General features: G+C 43.8%; 1 protein-coding gene across 1 annotated transcript; it reads left to right on the top strand.

The window, feature by feature from the left end:
- Window positions 1-2,035: 2,035 nt before the first annotated feature.
- INHBA (inhibin subunit beta A) lies at window positions 2,036-17,842 on the top strand. The gene is made up of 2 exons (XM_033165879.1): window positions 2,036-2,854; window positions 16,435-17,842. Exons 1-2 carry the CDS (start codon window positions 2,467-2,469, stop codon window positions 17,310-17,312), a joined length of 1,266 nt encoding a protein of 421 aa, XP_033021770.1. The 5' UTR covers window positions 2,036-2,466; the 3' UTR covers window positions 17,313-17,842.
- Window positions 17,843-18,169: the final 327 nt, after the last annotated feature.

Raw genomic sequence — 18,169 nt, forward strand, 5'->3', positions numbered from 1 at the left:
GGACTGGTGTGAATGTGTAAATGCACACAGGGGAAGTACAGTATAAAGCTTTGTGGCCTGAATTCCAGTGGAAGAACTTGAAGTCTGCTTAAACTTCCATGAGAAAGATCTGTGAGGAAATTTAGACTCAGAAAGGTAAAGTCTAAATGTTCTCTCTTTTGCAACTTTATACATTTTCTTTGGACAGTTCATATACAGCATGACCTTATATTTAAAGTTGTGTGAAGTATTCTCCTTTAAAATGCAAGCATTTGTTAAGATTTTGTTGGGTGAATTATGTAAGCAATATCTGCTGTATGTATAAAATGGTACGAGCTCACACACTTCCTGTTAACAGCATAGCCATGCACACCTGTATATAAAATATTTGTTCAACCTTTTAACTACAAATGCTACTTCAGTCTCTGTTGGAAGACAGACACTCAAACATTTAGTCTTATGTTGGGCTCAGTTTTGACATATATATGAATTAAAACTAATTAGCACTATTAGATGTTCATTGATTGTGCAGCTTGTGCAACTTGCGTTGCAAATATATTTCCTTAAGACGAAATGCAGCTATGGTTTCTAAAGCAAATGAAACATATTAAAAACAGCAGAAGCAAAACTCAGGAGCATCAAAAAAAAAATTGGTGGGGGGGGGGGGTCCTAAGCAGGATTTGCAAAGGAACATCCTTTGCTTTCATTCACTGCTAGAAAGCATCCAAACAAATGGATAGTATGGAACATTTGCAAAACCTATCCGGGTTATTCAAATTAATTCCATACTGTACAGGGGAAAAAATATACTGGTATTTTGTTCCGATTTCTTCACCAACTCCTCTAGCTGAAACAGGCATGAATAGCTTCTCCTAGTGTATTGTAATTAACCTCCTTCCAATAAACTGAGATGCTTAGGTATCATATAAGAAACTCTAAAGTGTTGGAGTAGAACAATGTGGTTCATGGGTGAATGAACTCAAAACTCACATTAAGATAGCACATATTGAATGGAAGGAAAACAACTCAGAGGCCCTAAATCCAGTTTCTTATTTGAGCAAAGCATGACAACGGTTTTGGAATACCAGACAAGAGTATCACCCTCTTTAAATAAACACACAGCAAAAGAAATTAATGGTAGTCCATTTTCTTTAGGGGGGTATAACAATTTTCTTTAAAAAAAAAAAAAAAAACCACAAACCACAGACTTGCAGTAAATGCTACTGCAAAATACACCTTCCACTAAATCACGAGCCTTTCAGAAGGCTGAGGTTTGGGACCTTACTAACCTTTTATTCATCTTTTTACTGAGTCAAAATTCTCTGCAGCAATAATCATGGATTAGCCTCAGGTTGCTACAACTGAAAAGGGACTTTCAGGTTTGGCAGCAGCGCATAGATTTGGCAGGGCTGTCTAATTCACAACGTATTCGCTGGCGACCCTTGCAAAAACAAAACAAAACTGTGGCACAGAACTTGAGAGCAGAACACAAATAGGTTCTGCTTGGGCCTTTCAGTGCCTCTCTGTTTTCAGCAGCTTGGAAATACAGAGCATGTTATAAGGACCCAAACAAAAGTTTTGTTTTGCCCTCTTCAGATTCCTTGCCAGTGTTGATAATTCAACAGCATCTAAAAAGGTCTGGACAAGCGGGTTCTGTTATCTGCTCCATTCCGAATACAGTAAGATCTTTCCTCTAACGTTCTCCTGCTGCTCAGGTCACAAATTCTCTAGCACTTCCTTGGAATCCTGTTTTGGCAGAGTCCATAACTCACCGGAACGCGTTTTAAAGGTCTCTGCCTTCACCTTTTCATTCCATTCTCACCCTGCTCTGTTAACCTGAGGTACTTTGAAGAAGATGAGAACAGAAAGGAAAGCAAAATATGTCGAGGCTGCGAGGAAAGGAGAGGAAGGGAAACCACAGGACAAATGTGAGACAAGAGAAAGAAACGAGATTGAAAAGCAGAGGTGGGTCACGCAGAAAACATATATAAGGGAGAGGTGTGTGTGCCAGAGTGCAGTGAGCATAAGGAAGGCAGCCTGTCAGAATATGTGCTGATCCTCCCCCTTCCTAATCATAGCTTTTACTCACAGACAAAACTCCCTCCCTCTCTCATTCACTCACTCACTTTAGGCCAATCCGTCCTCCTCTCTCTCTCTCTCCCTCTCTCTTTCTCATTCTCTCTCTCTCTCTCTCTCTTTTCTCAGTGTTTCTCTCCCACTCTGAGACAGAGTCAGAACTCCTCTCACTGACAGTCACAAAACATCTATAGCACTTACTGAATTCAGAGAGGGAACCTGCAAACAAAACTTCACAGAAAACTTTTTGTTCTTGTTCCAGAGAATTTGCTGAAGAGGAAGAAAGGAAGAAGAAGAAGGAGAAGAAGAAAGGGAGGGGGACAGACGCAAGCAAACTGTGTGTGAAGTGGTGTTGGGAGAGGAAAAAGCAGTGCCTTTTAAAAAGGAATCACAACAACTTTGGCTGCCAGGATGCCTTTGCTTCTGAAGAGAGGATTTTTGTTGGTGCTTTGCTGGATTACAGTGAGGAGTTCCCCGACCCCAGGATCTGAGGGGCACAGTTCAGTCACCGCTTGTCCATCATGTGCCCTTGCCACGCTCTCAGAGGATGTGCCCAGCTCTCAGCCTGAGATGGTGGAAGCAGTGAAGAAACACATCTTGAACATGCTGCATTTGAGGGACAGACCCAACATCACTCAGTCAGTGCCCAAAGCTGCACTTTTTAACGCTATCAAGAAACTTCACGTGGGGAAAGTGAGAGAGGATGGCTTTGTGGAAATAGAGGATGACATTGGAAGAAAAACAGAAATGAATGAACTTGTGGAGCAAACTTCAGAGATCATAACGTTTGCAGAATCAGGTGGGTGCTGTGGCAGGGGGTGGGAACTCAACTTGAATAGGTCTCAGTCAGAATTGCAATTAACTTTGCTTTTCTTCGCAACAGTAATACTCTTTGTGAGGTTACAGGTTGGGAGAAAGGAGAGAGTGAAAGCATGAAGGGATTTGGATCTCTAGAATTTAGCCTTGGTTTCAGATGTGTTGATTACACTTATGAAATGCAGCCAGCCAGCTAGTAGGGAACTGTATACCAATCCTAGGCTGAAATTTTGAGTAAGTGGGTTTGTCTCCCTGGTACATTTGTGAAAAGAACAGATAAACAGTAGACTATTGAGGGTGATGATTGAAAATGAAAAACAGAGACAGGAACAGACAAATAGGGCAGGCAACTGTGAAATACTCTGGGCAAAGGAAGACAGCTAAAATCAGTTTTCAAACCCACTCACTGTAAAACCTGTGAATTTGAGAATATGTATGTTTAATGGTACTCAATCAACAGCAAATATTCAGGGCAGCAACAGTGTTAACAGATACTGTCAGAAAACCTCAATAGTAACTGGGACAAATAGTTGTGGAGAAACCAAATTGTAAAGCTGACTTTTGCACACTGGGGGAAAGGGTAGGGGAGGAAATATGGTATTTCTAAGAGCTCCTTGCCAAAGAATGCAAAATTGATAAGGTGCATTTTTAAAATAAAAGGCATTGTCATATCGATTCTCTGATCATACCTATGACAGGGTACATAGAGAATTACTTACTTCACCATTAAATAGTAAGGGTATGCATGCGCCTTATGCTTTCTATATGTGTATTATGCTAAATGTTAACCCTGGTACTTAACATATATGTGTGTTTGTGCATGCGCGTGTGTGCATATTCAGATTTACCTGTCTACGCCAATAGTTATTTAATCCACATAAATTTAAACCGGCTACTGAAAACTTTCCAGAAATTAATTGTGTTGCCTAGTTAAAGCATTTCCCCCCTGTTGCCAAGACAGCTTGCAAGGAATGTCATTGTTTTGCTTGGTACAGCATATGGTAGGCAAAGTATGCACAGGCACACTGAGCATTTTTGTTTAAAAGTTTGCTGCAGCAATATAAACAATTAAGACAACTCTCAGAGTTTCCAGTCCTGAAAACCTGTTGACTCAGATGTTCTGTTTGCATAAAAAGGCATGCAGAGAATCATGCGTGGTTTTAAGAGCAGATATTCCTGCTGCTAGCTGCATGCGTTCCAACTATACAAGAAGCCCTGTTGGTTGGTGTCCTTGTAAATCTTATCATACCAGTTGTTTGTCTGGTAGGGGAATAATAATGATGAGGATGAGGATGAGGATGATGAAAAGCACACTCTCCTTTTCAAAAGATGAGTAGAATGTCTCAGTGCCTGTGATCATTTGGAGGCACTCAATTAAGGAGTGAACATTCAGAAGCAAAGAAATTGCTAGCCCATCTGATGGACAGATTTTGCATCCAGTTTACCGCAGCACTAGGCTGAGGGGAAAGACACATGGGATGAACTGTGGTTTTGAGACACTGTGTGAGTTCCAGTAGTTTGCACTCTATATCTGCTTAAACCAAGCTCCAAAGGCAATAGTGACACGCTTTAACAGCGACACCCACTCCAATTGGCTTACAGAGTCACATGATCAATATTAGCTGTGCCATTGCCCAGAAAGTGTCCAATAGTCCAGCTACTCATTCCCCCCCCCCATCTACAAGCTACCAAACAGTCAAACTACTCCAGCTTGTATTTTGTGGAAGCATTGGTATTGGCAACTACATTAATTTCACACTCTTCCTGCTGCCAGTAGATCACACCAAGGGTCAGTATATTTTGGGCATTTCTGCCCCATTTATATATCTGCTCCATCCCCCCCGGAAGCTTTTTTTGCTGTGTATGTTTCACAAAATATCTAAATTATATTTTTCCTTCTCATCTCATTCTCCCTGCCAATTTCTTTGAAACACTGAGATATTAATGTTAATGGAGATGTTGTGGGACTTGCTGGGAAAAAAAAGATTTGTACATAAAACCTAGACAGTGATTCGGTGATTCAGACATACAGTGGCCCATATGGGTTTAAGCCAGTATCTTGAGGTCATGATTGCTGGTTGCATATTATTCCATATCTAGGTCAATTATTCAGTCTTTTTCTCAGCCACTATCCACAGTTCTTATATTTCTTACAAGTATTCACCTTCTTAAATGCTTTCCCTTCCTGAGGGTGGGTGTCCAATACTAAAATAGTGCTGGTGTCTTCTGATCACTCCTATGAAAGTGGCAGGAAAATCTAGCCGTCTGCCTCATGTCAAGGAAGATGCCTGCAAGGGCAGGGAACTGTTGGGGATCATGAGTGGTCAAAACCGAATTTGTGGTGTGTTCCAACTGTGTTTGAGTTGAAATGTGTGCTGTGGGAAATATTACTCCTCAGTAGCATTTTACTGTACTCGTGTTGCGGTTCCTCAAGCAACCACTGTCTGAAAGGGAGGCAGTAGAGAATCAATGGAAGTGGATGGCAACATGTTCTAAAGTTTTGTCAACTGATGAAAATAGAAGGAGTCTAAAGTGCTGCTCCGCCAAAAGGAGGGGCTTCCTCTAATTTAACTGTCTCATCACTCCCAGGAAGTATGCAGCAATTGTACTACTGATATTAGAAGAATCGTTTCGTCTTTTACAGTTAGGTACCTTCCAAGATACCATATACAAATCTGACAAATGACAGGCACATGCGTACAGCTTTCAATTTCCCCCTTTGGACTAGCACAGATTAAACAGGAGAACATTCTAGATTAGAAGATGCAAGGAACACGAGGGCCAAAGGTGACTATACTGACTCCGTCCCAAAACACAGGTGTTGTCTGCTCCAGGTGACCGAGCAAATTGTGAAAAGGTGCCACTAACATTCCAGGCCTTTGTGGAAATGAATGACTTCAGATATGGACAAGACATTTCCTGTGTGCCAGGGCAAATGGGTTCTAGTGAGATATTAAAGTTACGATGTTTATAATAACACAGTTAACAAAAAAAGAGTTGAATTTTTAAAATAATTTTTCATTAGTAAGGCAAAACAACATTTCTGCATCAGTTATGCAGTAAGTTAAGTAAATCAGGGGCATAACTTTGGCATTTTGGGGGAAAGAATAAATACTATTTGCTGAAAATAATCAATAATGGTTTGTTGATACAGAAGCCAATTATAAATTTATTTTGTTGGCCACTGTTTAGCCAATGTTAGCAGTCCAGTCACCACCTACATTTGCCAATGGGGCTGCTAAGAGTAGGTGGCATTGACACTCCAGTGACTGTGATCAGTGGTTACACAAGAATCAATAGAAATTGTGATCCAGTTATAGCCTGAAGCTGAGCAGGGTTTCTCAGAAATAAGTTCCATTCATTTTAGTAGTACCTAAAACTCAGTAAAAATTAACAGGACTGCAGTCTGTGTTACATATCTTTTTTGCTTTTTAAAGATTTGTTAGCAAAAGGGGGGGCAGTAGATACATCTTTTAAACGAATTAAATGAAAAGTACTGGAAGTGGGAGAAGGAGAACAGTTAATTTAAGTCTTTAGAACAAAGGTTTCATTCATTTTTAAAATGATTGTTTTTCTGGGGGTTCAATTTTTTTAAATTCTGAATGGAAAATCAAATAGCCACTAGAGGGCGCACTCCAAAGGCTTTCCCCCACCTCAACTTCATGCTACCTATAAATTTCTTTTACCCAATTGGCTCTGCAGCATAAAGACTCTGGTGCTTTTCTGTAGCTCATCTGACAATCTTATTTCCTGCACAAAGCATAAAAAGCCCCCGAGTAGTGAACTTCAGGGAGAATGTGATATAATGCAAGAGAAAAAGAGAAAGAAAGAGAAGATAAAGTTGATAGGCCCAGAGACTAAAATATAAGATATTTATTAAGGTCACAGTAGTGTTTTTTTCACAAGACACTGAGAAACGTGTTTATGATTTATAGGCTGGGCTGGCTGGTTGCTGTTCTTGTCATTATCACGTTTCCAAAATGGTCTTTACAACCTTGGGATCCGTCGAACACCGAGTTTATTTTCTTTTGCTGCAAGGAATAAATCCACTTCCAGTGAATCTGCTTGAAAGAAATTTAATTGGCACCCAGTTGTGAATCTACTTACTTGAAATATAATTGGAAACCAGTTGTTTCCCCTTTGAAACTTTTTAAATCTGAGAGAGATAGGAAATACATTGGTGAATGGGGCCGTGGGAGTGTAGTTTGCAAGTACGAAGTTCCCCTAGAAGGAATGTGCCAGGGCATGCCGCTTGAGAGCATATGTTTGAGTCCACATAGATGTGAGCATGTCACTGCAGGGATACATACGAAATGATCGGTGCTTGGAATCGCTTGAAAAGGCCAAGAGCAATTTATTTTCTTCCGGGGGGGGGGGGGGAGGCATTTAGAAGTTTTGCCTCACTCTTGCCGTCTATTTTAATGCCCGCATATAGACTGGGGAGATGTTTCCCTCTAGTGAACCTGGCAGCTCCAAAACAATGATTATGTTGTTTTTTTAAAAAACCAGGCGATCCCTTCAACCATCCGCCATCCCTAGCATGGCGTACTCGGTTCATGTAAACTGTTATCTTACGACAGGGCAATTGTGATCTTGACTAGAGGTCAGGAACCTTCATTTTTCTGTGTCCTGCTGCCCTCGCCCACCATCCTCAGCTGGCTTCTCCGAAGGCAGAACAAACACCTGAGCTGCAGGAAGCTGAGATAAAACCACCACTGCTGCTATTGCAGCCCCCCTTTCTCCTATGCTTCTAAGTGAGAAGCCCGGGGCTTGTCTGAGGCTTGGCCCCAGGGTTGCACGACCTCCCTTGTTGCATTGCAGATTTGGATGTGCTAGGGTGTTAACTTCATTAAGAAGGGGAAATTTCACTGTGGGTCATCATCACCCCGTGATATTGCTGTGATGCTGCAATGCATGTGTGCCAAGGGTGAGGCGGCGGCAGCAGCCACTGAAGGAAAATGGGAAACAGACAGAGGTATGGCAGGGACTAGCAGACCTCCTTTGAGAAGAAATAGGGCTCCAAATAAATGCATTAGCGTACGCACGATTGGGTGTGTGACTGTGGATTAAGGCTCACATATCTTCTATCTATCTGTGCAACAATGTTAAACCAGCCTCTGTGTGAAGTCGGCCCGCGCACACACAGGTTTGTAATTGTTTTTATTCTGGGTGTGTGTCCACACATTTAAAGCGGAGATGTGTGGTGCTGAAGCAATGGAGATCTGTATTGACTAGTATGGGGGCAATTCCAACCCGTTGAAAAGCCATTTCAACTCTTCTCATTCACTACAGCGAGCTCACGATAGTCTTCCAATAAGGCTGTCGTTACTGGAAACATCAGTTGCCATGGTGGGTGGCAGAGAACCAATGGAGGCAAGGCAGCGGGTGGTGGCAGGCGGAGGCCAAACCTGGAGACCAGCGTTACGCGCACAGATTGCGCAAGTGATGTCATGATGTCACATTGTGAGCAGGAGTGCCACTGAGCACCCACAGTCTGGGACCCAAGTCGGCGCCTCTGCTAGGGAATCAATCCATTTATTTATTGCATTAGCCCTATGGCCATAGCACATAGTAAAAGACCAGGCAGTAGCCTGACACGATTATGCAAAGAATACAATAGATACAGTTAAAACAATTGGAAGTAAAATCGTACAGGATAAAACAAATAAAATAAAAAGCACTAGCGGGCGTGACGACAGTGTTCATGTTGGGAATGTACATAAGACTAAGGCTAAGGGAAGTTGGCCAAAAAGGTGGTCCTGAGCTTCAGGGCCTGTAATATGTAGATGGCCACTCCACGTGAAACCAAGGGGTTGGCATCCACCAGTAGATATTTCATGCGGTCATCGTCCCTGGCGATAGTCGGCGGGATTAGAGGGAGAAGCCTAGATCTTATTGAGGCATATAGTGGGCAGTAGAGGAAGAAGTGAATAAAGTCCTCTATCCTTCCATTGTTGCATGGGCAGAGTCGAAGATCCAGAGGGGTATTGGAAAATACACCCTGTAAGAATGCTGTGGGAATGGCATGAAATCGAGCCAGTGTAAAGGCCCTTCTCAGCGTAGGATCCATCAGATCACTCAGTGGGCCAGAGATCTAACTACCTTCACACGAGGGAACCACGTGGAGAGTCTGGCCGCATTAGATAGTTCTTGAGCACAGTGGAACCTTGCTTCCAAGTGACATGCAGTCTCATTAACTTCAATGGGTTGGAACTAGAGATTCGCTGAGTGGAGTTTTGCCAGTGGACAGTTGAAGGACCCCCGTCCAGGAACAGTATGGAAGGTGGTGCAGGAAGCTGCAAGAGGAAGCAGAAAATTGACAAAATTCCCCCCCCCCTTTCTGCTTCATTGACTCACTTATCTGCCTGCAAATGGAAATAGTGCTTCCATGAGCAGAAAGACTGCTCTAGATCCATACCGACAGACAGACTTAAATAAGAGGAACTTTTTTAGATTGGGCCCCAAAACCATCTCTGGTAGTGACAGAAGTGTCATGTGAATCTCTTGTGTAAGCAGCAGAAAAGGTCACAGCCAACAGCTTTTGTTGTTGTTGCTGTGATGTAATTATGTGGCATGCTCATTCCACTTCCCTGCTGTAGCCTCCTGTAAAATGAACCACAACCAAGACTTAAGAGTTTGCCTTTCTTTTGGAAGATAAAAGAAGGGAACGAGGACAATATTTAGGTAGCCTGTGTGGAAGGATGAGAGAACTCTTAGGTACTTCAGGATAGGACAAGATGGGGATAATGCAAATAGGGCAACGAGGAGTTTTGTTATGCAGCTGCTTTCTGAAGACAGAATTTATGGTTAATGAGAAACTGTGAAAAGCACAAAATATGTTTCAGCCCTAGTTTCAAGTTCTTTAACGGTGGATCTGTTCTGTCTCCACAGCTGGAGGCAGCAATGCTTCCAAATATCAGCTGCTGGAAACCCAACGAAGGGGAGAGGTGGTCATGTGCGCATGTCCTGCTCCCTGGTTTCCCACAGGCATCTGGTTGGCCACTGTGGGAACAGGATACTGGACTAGATGGGCCATTGGCCTGATCCAGCAGACTCTTCTTATGTTTACTTTGCCATTGTGCTTTTAGCTTCCCCGGTGGCGAGCTGTTGCTTAATATTTTAAGCAGTTTTAGGGCAGAGGATCAGGGATGTCTTAGCCATAGAGGCTAGTGGCGTGGGGAACCATGGCGCCACATTCTGGAGGGCGCCAAGGAAGAGTTGGAGGCTGGACATGGTGCCTCCCAAAATAACTAAGCAAGAGAGGGAAGCAGCTGCCCCACTTCACAATAAGAGTCCCTGTATCTTTCAGTCCCCCTCCGGCCACCCCAGAGGCGCACCTGGATTGGCCGAGGGAGGCGCAGGGCGGGTGCGGAGGGAGGGTGGAGAATCACTCCAGGGGCAGAGGCTGGAGGGGAGGGAGGGAGGGAAGGAGGAAGGGGGGCCACATAGCAGCTGCTCCACATGCTCAGCCCTGAAAACATGCGCAAGTAGCAACACGTTCCGTTGCCGTCCAGAGGTCTTGCTCCCGGGCAAATAGGTGTAGGATCGCAGACTTCCGTGCAAGCAGATGCGACGCGCACTGCCTTTGCTCCTAGCCACGAGGTATAATCCGACACGTGTCTTACTGAGTCCACCGTGGGAACTGGGGAGGCTTTCTCCCTGGTACGGCGCTACAACCTTCCGAGGACTGCGCAAGGCGACTTTCCCTTTCTCTCCCCTGCTGCTCCGGATTGGACCCCCCCACCAGCGGAAGGGGGCAATAACGTTGCGTACGCGGAAGGGCGCAGCGCAAGCGGAACAGCTTTGGATAAAGCCTTTGCAACCACAGGAGCCGAGGTCCTTTAGCTCCCTCCAATAAAATATTTGAGGGGGTCTGCCTGCCCAAATTTTATGGGCATTGCCCATGGGCGCAGCCAGGGTTTATGTTAGGGGGGCAGGACTTTTGCTAGTGGGGGCAGAACCGAGCTATCTGCGACTCAATTGCTCAGCCAATTAGGTATTTCTATTTATTTATTTGATTCAGGGGGGCAACTGCCCCCTGCATCCCCCTGGCCAGAGCCGTGGCAGAACTGTCCAGGTTGCACCCCGTAGACAAATTAGCTCTTTTTTCCGCCTCTCCTCCAACCCCCCCATTCAATTCACTCTCTAATTAAAACCTTATTTTATGAGGCAATAATCAATATTTTCATTTCTAGACATATTTATGGACATATTTTTCAGCTGATTTTGCACCCCTCCCCTCGACTGTACCCCTGGCTGGGGCCCACCTCACCACTCCATAGTTACAGCGCTGCCCCTGGCTATTACTTTATTAAACTTTATTCAAGTTGGCACCCCTGCTTGCAGCATATGGGCAGGATTCACCTAAGAAGCCTTGCAGGAGGGCTCCCCCCTCCCCTCTTGCTCCCCATTCCCAAATCAGCCTGGCAAGCACTGATGGGACATTAGATTTGGATTGTGATAACACATTGTATATGCTGTTGGACAACAAAGGTCTCTGGACAGCTTACGATAATGAAAACGGTAGTCCCAACTATAAGAAATAAAATATCCTCCTAACAGCAACGAATAATCTTGCAGAAGCACCAAGAAGTAAATAGGCTTTAGATTTTAGCTCTCCTGGGGCTGGAGAGACATCAGAGTAGGCACCAGGTGAGCCTCTGTGGGGATGCCATTCCAGAAATTAAAGGTAAAGGGGCCCCTGACCATTAGGTCCAGTTGCAGACGACTCTCGCCGCCGCACCTGGAGCCTCCTTCCCGCCGGAGGAGCTGCCCTCCAGCTGCTGCCCACCCGGAGGTACGAGTGGGGTTGGGGTTGGGGGGCGCCGGAGGGATCCTTGCACCACGGCGCCAGATAAGCTTAAGACGGCCCTGCAGAGGATGTTTAAATGTTGGTAGAATCATTCAAGCTTTGGGGTGTATAATAACTCCTATAAGCCTGTACAAGAAATTATATATATTAAATAACTGATCATACCTAGAAGTTATTTGAGGCTACCATACATGCCTTTATATCTCATGCATCTTCAGAACTATGCATGCTAATGGAGTTTAGCTCCCAGGAATACGAGATAAGTCAAATGTCTGTGTAAGATCAGAAATGTTTATGTCACACCAGACACTAGCCTATTTGCATAATCAAGCAGCATGTGGCATGGAAACCGAATGTGCATAGTGGGTTTCCAATATTATTATTATTATTGTCAAACTCTAGCATGATTAGGAATGCCACTCAGAGTGGGATCTGGTAGATGGAGAATGGGACCTGCCTATCAGCCACTCCCACTGAATCCAATGGGATCCATGAGTTGCGGTTGACAATAGTGTTGGGAAAGTGAAAATATATTCCCTAATAAAATCAGAGTCATCTAGGGCAGGAGAAAGGTTTACTTATGAGAAGTGGGCAACTGTCCATTTCAGTTTCTTGCAGCTTCTCATTTTTTCACTCTTAAGTTCAGTTTGCTCTATTTCCACATCAATTTGACACACACACACACACGTTCACAAAATATCATGACATTAGTGCATATGTCTGCAAATATATACATTTTATATGCATTTTTTTGGTAATATACACATTAATGCAAGCAATTTCCCCCAGTATAATTGTGTTTGCATTTTCACTAATATAAGCATTTTTACCCAGGCTCTCCTCTAATAAATGCTATTTTGGTAAACATTTTTGGTTGGAGAAGTGTGAATTTGGTTTCCTTATTGTCCTGGGAAGTGTGTATTAGGTAAACTCAGATTAAAATGCAATCCAAACAGAATTCACCTGCCTTTCCTAATAATAATAATTTTATTATGATATCCCGCCCATCTGGCTGGGTTGCCCCAGCCACTCTGGGTGGCTTCCAACACACAATGATCATGAGGAATTGGACATATATTGTGACTAAGCTACCATTTAGCCCTATGAGAAAGAAGATTAAGGGCTGAACTTGGGGACAACATCATCATTGTAAGAATAAGCTTGCCCTCTGGTGTGTGGCTGTGTGACACTCACAGTCCTTGCAAAGAATCTGCAATAAATGTTTAGTTAATGGTACAGATAACATGCTGCATTCAGAAAGGGCCATTCCTTGCCAAGTGTTTTGAACTAGCCATTTCTCAGCAGTTCCTGTTCTATTATAAGAAACTATAATATAAATCACACACATTTCATTGTCACCTGCGGAACGAGATAAAGAGCCAAGAGAGGGGTGCCTTTGAATGCATTTGCACTCTTTACATAGTGCATACACGTGCAGGTGTCTGTGTATTTATTAACCAGTCAGTCCGATGTTTAATGTTTGCCACTATTGTCCATTACGATATAACTAAGAAAAGAAAAGCAAGATAATACAATAATAGCTTAAAACAAAAACCAAAAAGATTTCAGAAACAAATATAGATAGTTCAAGTGGCCCTCCAGATGTTGCTGAACTAAAACTTACATCGTCCTAACGATGGGCCATGCTGGCTGGGTCTTGTGGGAGCTGGAGTTAAGACACATCTGGTGGGACAAAGGTTCCCCACAAAGATAGAAAACGTCTGTAGACACAGCCCAAAAGCAAGCTACTGTAAAACCAACAGCTTACCTCCTTTTGGGGGGGGGGTATTTGCTTACAGTGCAAAATAGAACAACTTAAAACAGGCGTGAATAATTACAAAATTTAAGTAGCAAGGCGTTTTCACACTGAATAGTTTTTCCATTGGCAAATTTAAGAAACATACGTAAAAGGGTAAACTCTACCATCACAGTAGGAAACTTCTATTTGGGGGGAAAGACTGTTATAATTTAAACCCTTGGACTGTTTTTTAAGTGTATTAGATGCTATTTTTTAGTCTTATAATTTCCATCCTCGTGGATGAGACCAAACTTAGAAGGTAAATTCATACTTCTACATTAAGTGGCTGAGAAAAGTCACCAGGAGATATGGGTTGCATTGTCATTAATATGAACATAAAAAAAACACAGGTCTGCCATTTCTTTCCTCTGGCAAACAGCCTTCCCAGACAGGCAGTGGAAATACAGGTGTCTGGGAGCTGGAGCAGTTTTGGGATGGATTCAGCTGAACAAGCTTAAACTGAATCCAGATAAGATGGGGGGGTGCTGCAGATTAGGAAGCCAGCTGATGGGGCTGGAAATACATTGCCAACTGTGGGTTGAATTGCACTCCTCCAGTAAAGACCAAGTTTGTAGTCTGCTGGATCTGATACTACTGTAATGGGGAAATTGCAGGTGGAGCTGATGCCAAGGAGAGTTTTATACCACCTAAACCTAGTATAGAATCTGTGACTTTATCTATATCAGTCAAACCTGGTTGTGTTTACCCCTGGAATCGTTACACCCAAACTTGACTACCTGCATGGGACTGACTTTGAAGATGGTTTGGAAACCTCAGCTGGTACAAAATGCAGCTGCATGAATGCCCAGGAATCCCAAGCACATGATACCACTGGTTACTAGTGTATTTCTGAGCTTAAGTCTAGGTGCTTGTGTAAACTTGGAAAGCCTAAATGGTTTGTAGCTGGCTAATCTCAAGGGCCATCTCCCTGCTTGTTTTTTTTTAAGATTAACTACCAAGACCCTCCTCAAGTGCCCACAAGTTTGGTTTAAGAGGTTGATGCACACAAGGGATAGGGTGGGGTGGCCCCATGGCTATGGAACTCCCATCCTATGCAGGGCCGGCGCGTCCATTAAGGCGAACTAGGCAATTGCCTAGGGCGCCAAAATGGAGGGGGCGCTGGCCAGGGGGGCGGGGGGGGGGGCTAGCAGCAGCTTCTCTGCTGTAGTGGAGAGGTGCTGCTTGCCCCCTACACCACCCCTGGCTCCCGCTAAAGCAGGCTTTGGCGGGGGCGGGTGGCGGGACGGGCAAGCAGCAGCTCTCCGCTACAGCGGAGAAACTGCTACTTGCCTCTCCACCACCCGCCACCTCCCGCTAAAAGCAGGCTTTGGCGGGGGGCGGGCGGCGCCAGAAGGTGGTCTCGCCTAGGGCACAAGAAAGCCTAGCACCGGTCCTGATCCTATGAAACTATGAAAAACCCCTTCAGTGCAGGCTTTCAGAAGTGCCTTGAAGACTCGTTTGTTTCAATGTTTTTAAGCCATTGATTTGGTACTTGTGATTCTAGATCAGGGGTCAGCAAACTTTTTCAGCAGGGAGCCAGTCTACTGTCCCTCAGACCTTGTGGGGGGCCGGACTATATATTTTTTTGGGGGGGGGGGATGAATGAATTCCTATGCCCCACAAATAACCCAGAGATGCGTTTTAAATAAAAGCACACATTCTACTCATGTAAAAACACTTTGATTCCCGGACCGTCCACGGGCCGGATTTAGAAGGTGATTGGGCCGGATCTGGCCCCCGGGCCTTAGTTTGCCTACCCATGCTCTAGATTCCATCTTGTTCTTTTTACCACCCATATCTGTTGGATCTATTTTAGAGGTATATTTGGGGGGGGGGAGAGACCAGGCTATAAAAACTATAAATAAATCATGAATAACAATAAATTTTCCTACTAGCATCAGAGGTTGTAGGGAATTTTGTGTGCAGTGATCTGATTCATACAAAATATAATGTGCGGGACACATTACAGTATGATGACATTTGGGGCTTTGGCTGTTTCTGATCCTTTGGACTACAGACAGTTGGGAAAATGGCAAGGTCTTAATCATGCCATCTGCCCCAAGCAAACTGACCGCTGTTGCATTAGAAAGCCTACTACTAAACATTGCTTTTGTTGACTTGGCTGTAGCTTTTGAGTCAGTTGACAAAACTGGTTTTGGCATAAATTAGTCAATACTACTAATATTGTCAAGAGTGTTTTGTGCTTCCTCCAAGATGTCCATAATAACATGCCTTCCAGATTAAGAGTGGGGATTTCCAGTTCTCTGGGTGACACGGTTGCAATGAACTGAAGGTTGAAACAATGGTGTCCTCTAGCTCCATTATTCTTGAATCATTATCTTAGTACTGCACTTGTGAGATTACCAGACATCTAAAGAAATGCATATGATATAGGATTGTCACACCCATAAATAAACTTGTGAAGCAAAGATTCACGAGTGGAACTGTGCATACAAACTGATAAACATATAGTTAAATGTGATGATCCTATTGTTTTAGCTGAACATGAAAATTCCTGTGCATTCAGCTGTGCACTTCTTACCTGAAAGCACTCTTAGAATGCTGGTCACTGTGTAACTTAGGTACTAGGTGTGCGAAGAAATCCACCTACATATTTAAGGATTTCCTTGGCCTAGGCCAAGATCTGCATGACATCAATCTATGACCCAGAAGGAAGGCTGAAATACAATGTTGTACATGTAAAGGCTTGCAAATGGTGTGTTGAATTCTGCATGGCTAAGTGGTTTCCCCAAGCTCAGTGTCTTGTCTTACTGGCCCCCTATATTTATACCCAATGCCAATAACAGCAAAGTGGGGGGGGAGCAGAAAAATCAAACCTACTGTTTTAACTTAGGCAATGTTAGAGCATCATAGTGTCATTTAAATTTCAGAACAGAAATTATTCTGTTATTGCTAATTAGTTTCCCCCATCTCTGTATCTCTCCCATTGTAGGTCCTGCCAAGAAAATGCTGCACTTTGAAATTTCCAAGGAAGGCAGTGAGCTATCAGTAGTGGCTCAAGCTGATGTGTGGCTCTTTCTCAAAGTCTCTAAAGCAAATCGAAGCAGGACAAAAGTGACCATCCGCTTATATCAGCAGCAGAGACTGCTGCTAAAACGCAACTCCCAAGGGGTGGACGAGGATGGAGGTTTGAAGGGAGAAAAAGGTGAAATTCTCATCTCCGAAAAAGCAGTGGACACTCGCAAAAGTACCTGGCACATTTTCCCGGTCTCCAGCAGCGTCCAGCACCTCCTGGATCAAGGAAAGAATTCCCTGGATGTGCGGATCGCTTGTGATCAGTGCCAAGAAACTGGAGCCAGCCTGGTGCTGTTGGGAAAGAGGAAAAGAAAGGAAGAAGACGTAGAAGGGAGGGAAGGTAGTGAAAGCACGGGGGAAGAGGAGAAGGAGCAATCACACAGGCCTTTCCTGATGATGCTTGCCAGACATTCAGAGGATCGTCAGCACAGGCGGCGGAGGCGGGGTCTTGAGTGCGATGGCAAAGTCAACATCTGCTGCAAGAAGCACTTCTTTGTCAGCTTCAAAGACATTGGCTGGAATGACTGGATCATCGCCCCACCAGGCTACCACGCCAACTACTGTGAAGGAGACTGCCCCAGTCATATTGCAGGAACATCTGGTTCAACGCTCTCTTTCCACTCCACTGTTATCAACCACTACCGCATGAGAGGCCACAGTCCTTTCTCCAACCTCAAGTCCTGTTGTGTACCCACCAAGCTGCGGCCCATGTCTATGCTCTACTATGACGATGGGCAGAATATAATAAAGAAGGACATCCAGAACATGATTGTGGAAGAGTGTGGGTGTTCATAGGTAGGTGTGTGCGCAAGTGGCACACCCATGCTCACGTACATGTTTGGGACTGCCTTTCTACCAATTTGAAGAAGACCATTAAAAAATACAACGTACGAGGGAAGACCAAGTGGGTCTAGCCTTTCCAAACAAAACAGTCACATTTCTAAAACAGAAGCATTCAGTGTTCAAAAAAATAACAAGAGAGACAGACAAAGGGAAGAAGAATGGCGTTGTTCTCCAGGGCTTGGATGAGAAACATTCAAATGGTGCGGGAAAAGGCATTTCCTATCTTATATGCTCCATATTTTATTACGTAGTATTTTCACACTTTATCGACAACAAGGGGAGGTACGTTTCCCTTCCCTATATTACCTATGCATTCAAGCCCTGACAGCAGCTCGCCTAAAAAAAACGCAGCAATTTGGATGCTAAGTCCAAAATGGTATTAAAATGCCCAGAAAAGCCATGTGTATGAACACTACATTCACTGGCACTTTTTACTCCCATCCGTTTACCAAGGACGCAGTGAGTGTGCGTGCGTGTGCGTGTGCGCGCGCGCAGGTTCCTTCTGGCATATGCATGCACAGAGCACACTTGTGTATATATTTTGGTAAAAGGGGACTATAATGCGCAGGTGTACTCACCTTTATCTTCTGCACTATTTTTGCAAAAAAAAGTTTAAAAAAATTATAAAGAAAGAAAGAAAGAAAATACAAAGTTACATTTCGTAAAGGTGCTTATGACATTAGAACTATGCAACCAGGTTGGTTTGAAACTGTTTACCTGAGAGAGAGAGAGAAAGAAAGAAAGAAAGAAAGAAAAAAATACCCTGACTTTTTTTTTAAAAAAATGGAAGTAACATGTTTAATTTTTTC

The sequence above is a fragment of the Lacerta agilis genome, chromosome 12 (genome assembly GCF_009819535.1).
Source record: "Lacerta agilis isolate rLacAgi1 chromosome 12, rLacAgi1.pri, whole genome shotgun sequence".
Classification (NCBI taxonomy): Eukaryota; Metazoa; Chordata; class Lepidosauria; order Squamata; family Lacertidae; genus Lacerta; species Lacerta agilis.

Excerpts from the sequence above, each read along its gene's own strand:
- INHBA (XM_033165879.1), top strand. The coding sequence starts at position 2,467 with ATGCCTTTGCTTCTGAAGAGAGGATTTTTGTTGGTGCTTTGCTGGATT. Across the intron at positions 2,855-16,434 it reads CATAACGTTTGCAGAATCAG|GTCCTGCCAAGAAAATGCTG; the intron begins GTGGGTGCTGTG and ends CTCCCATTGTAG.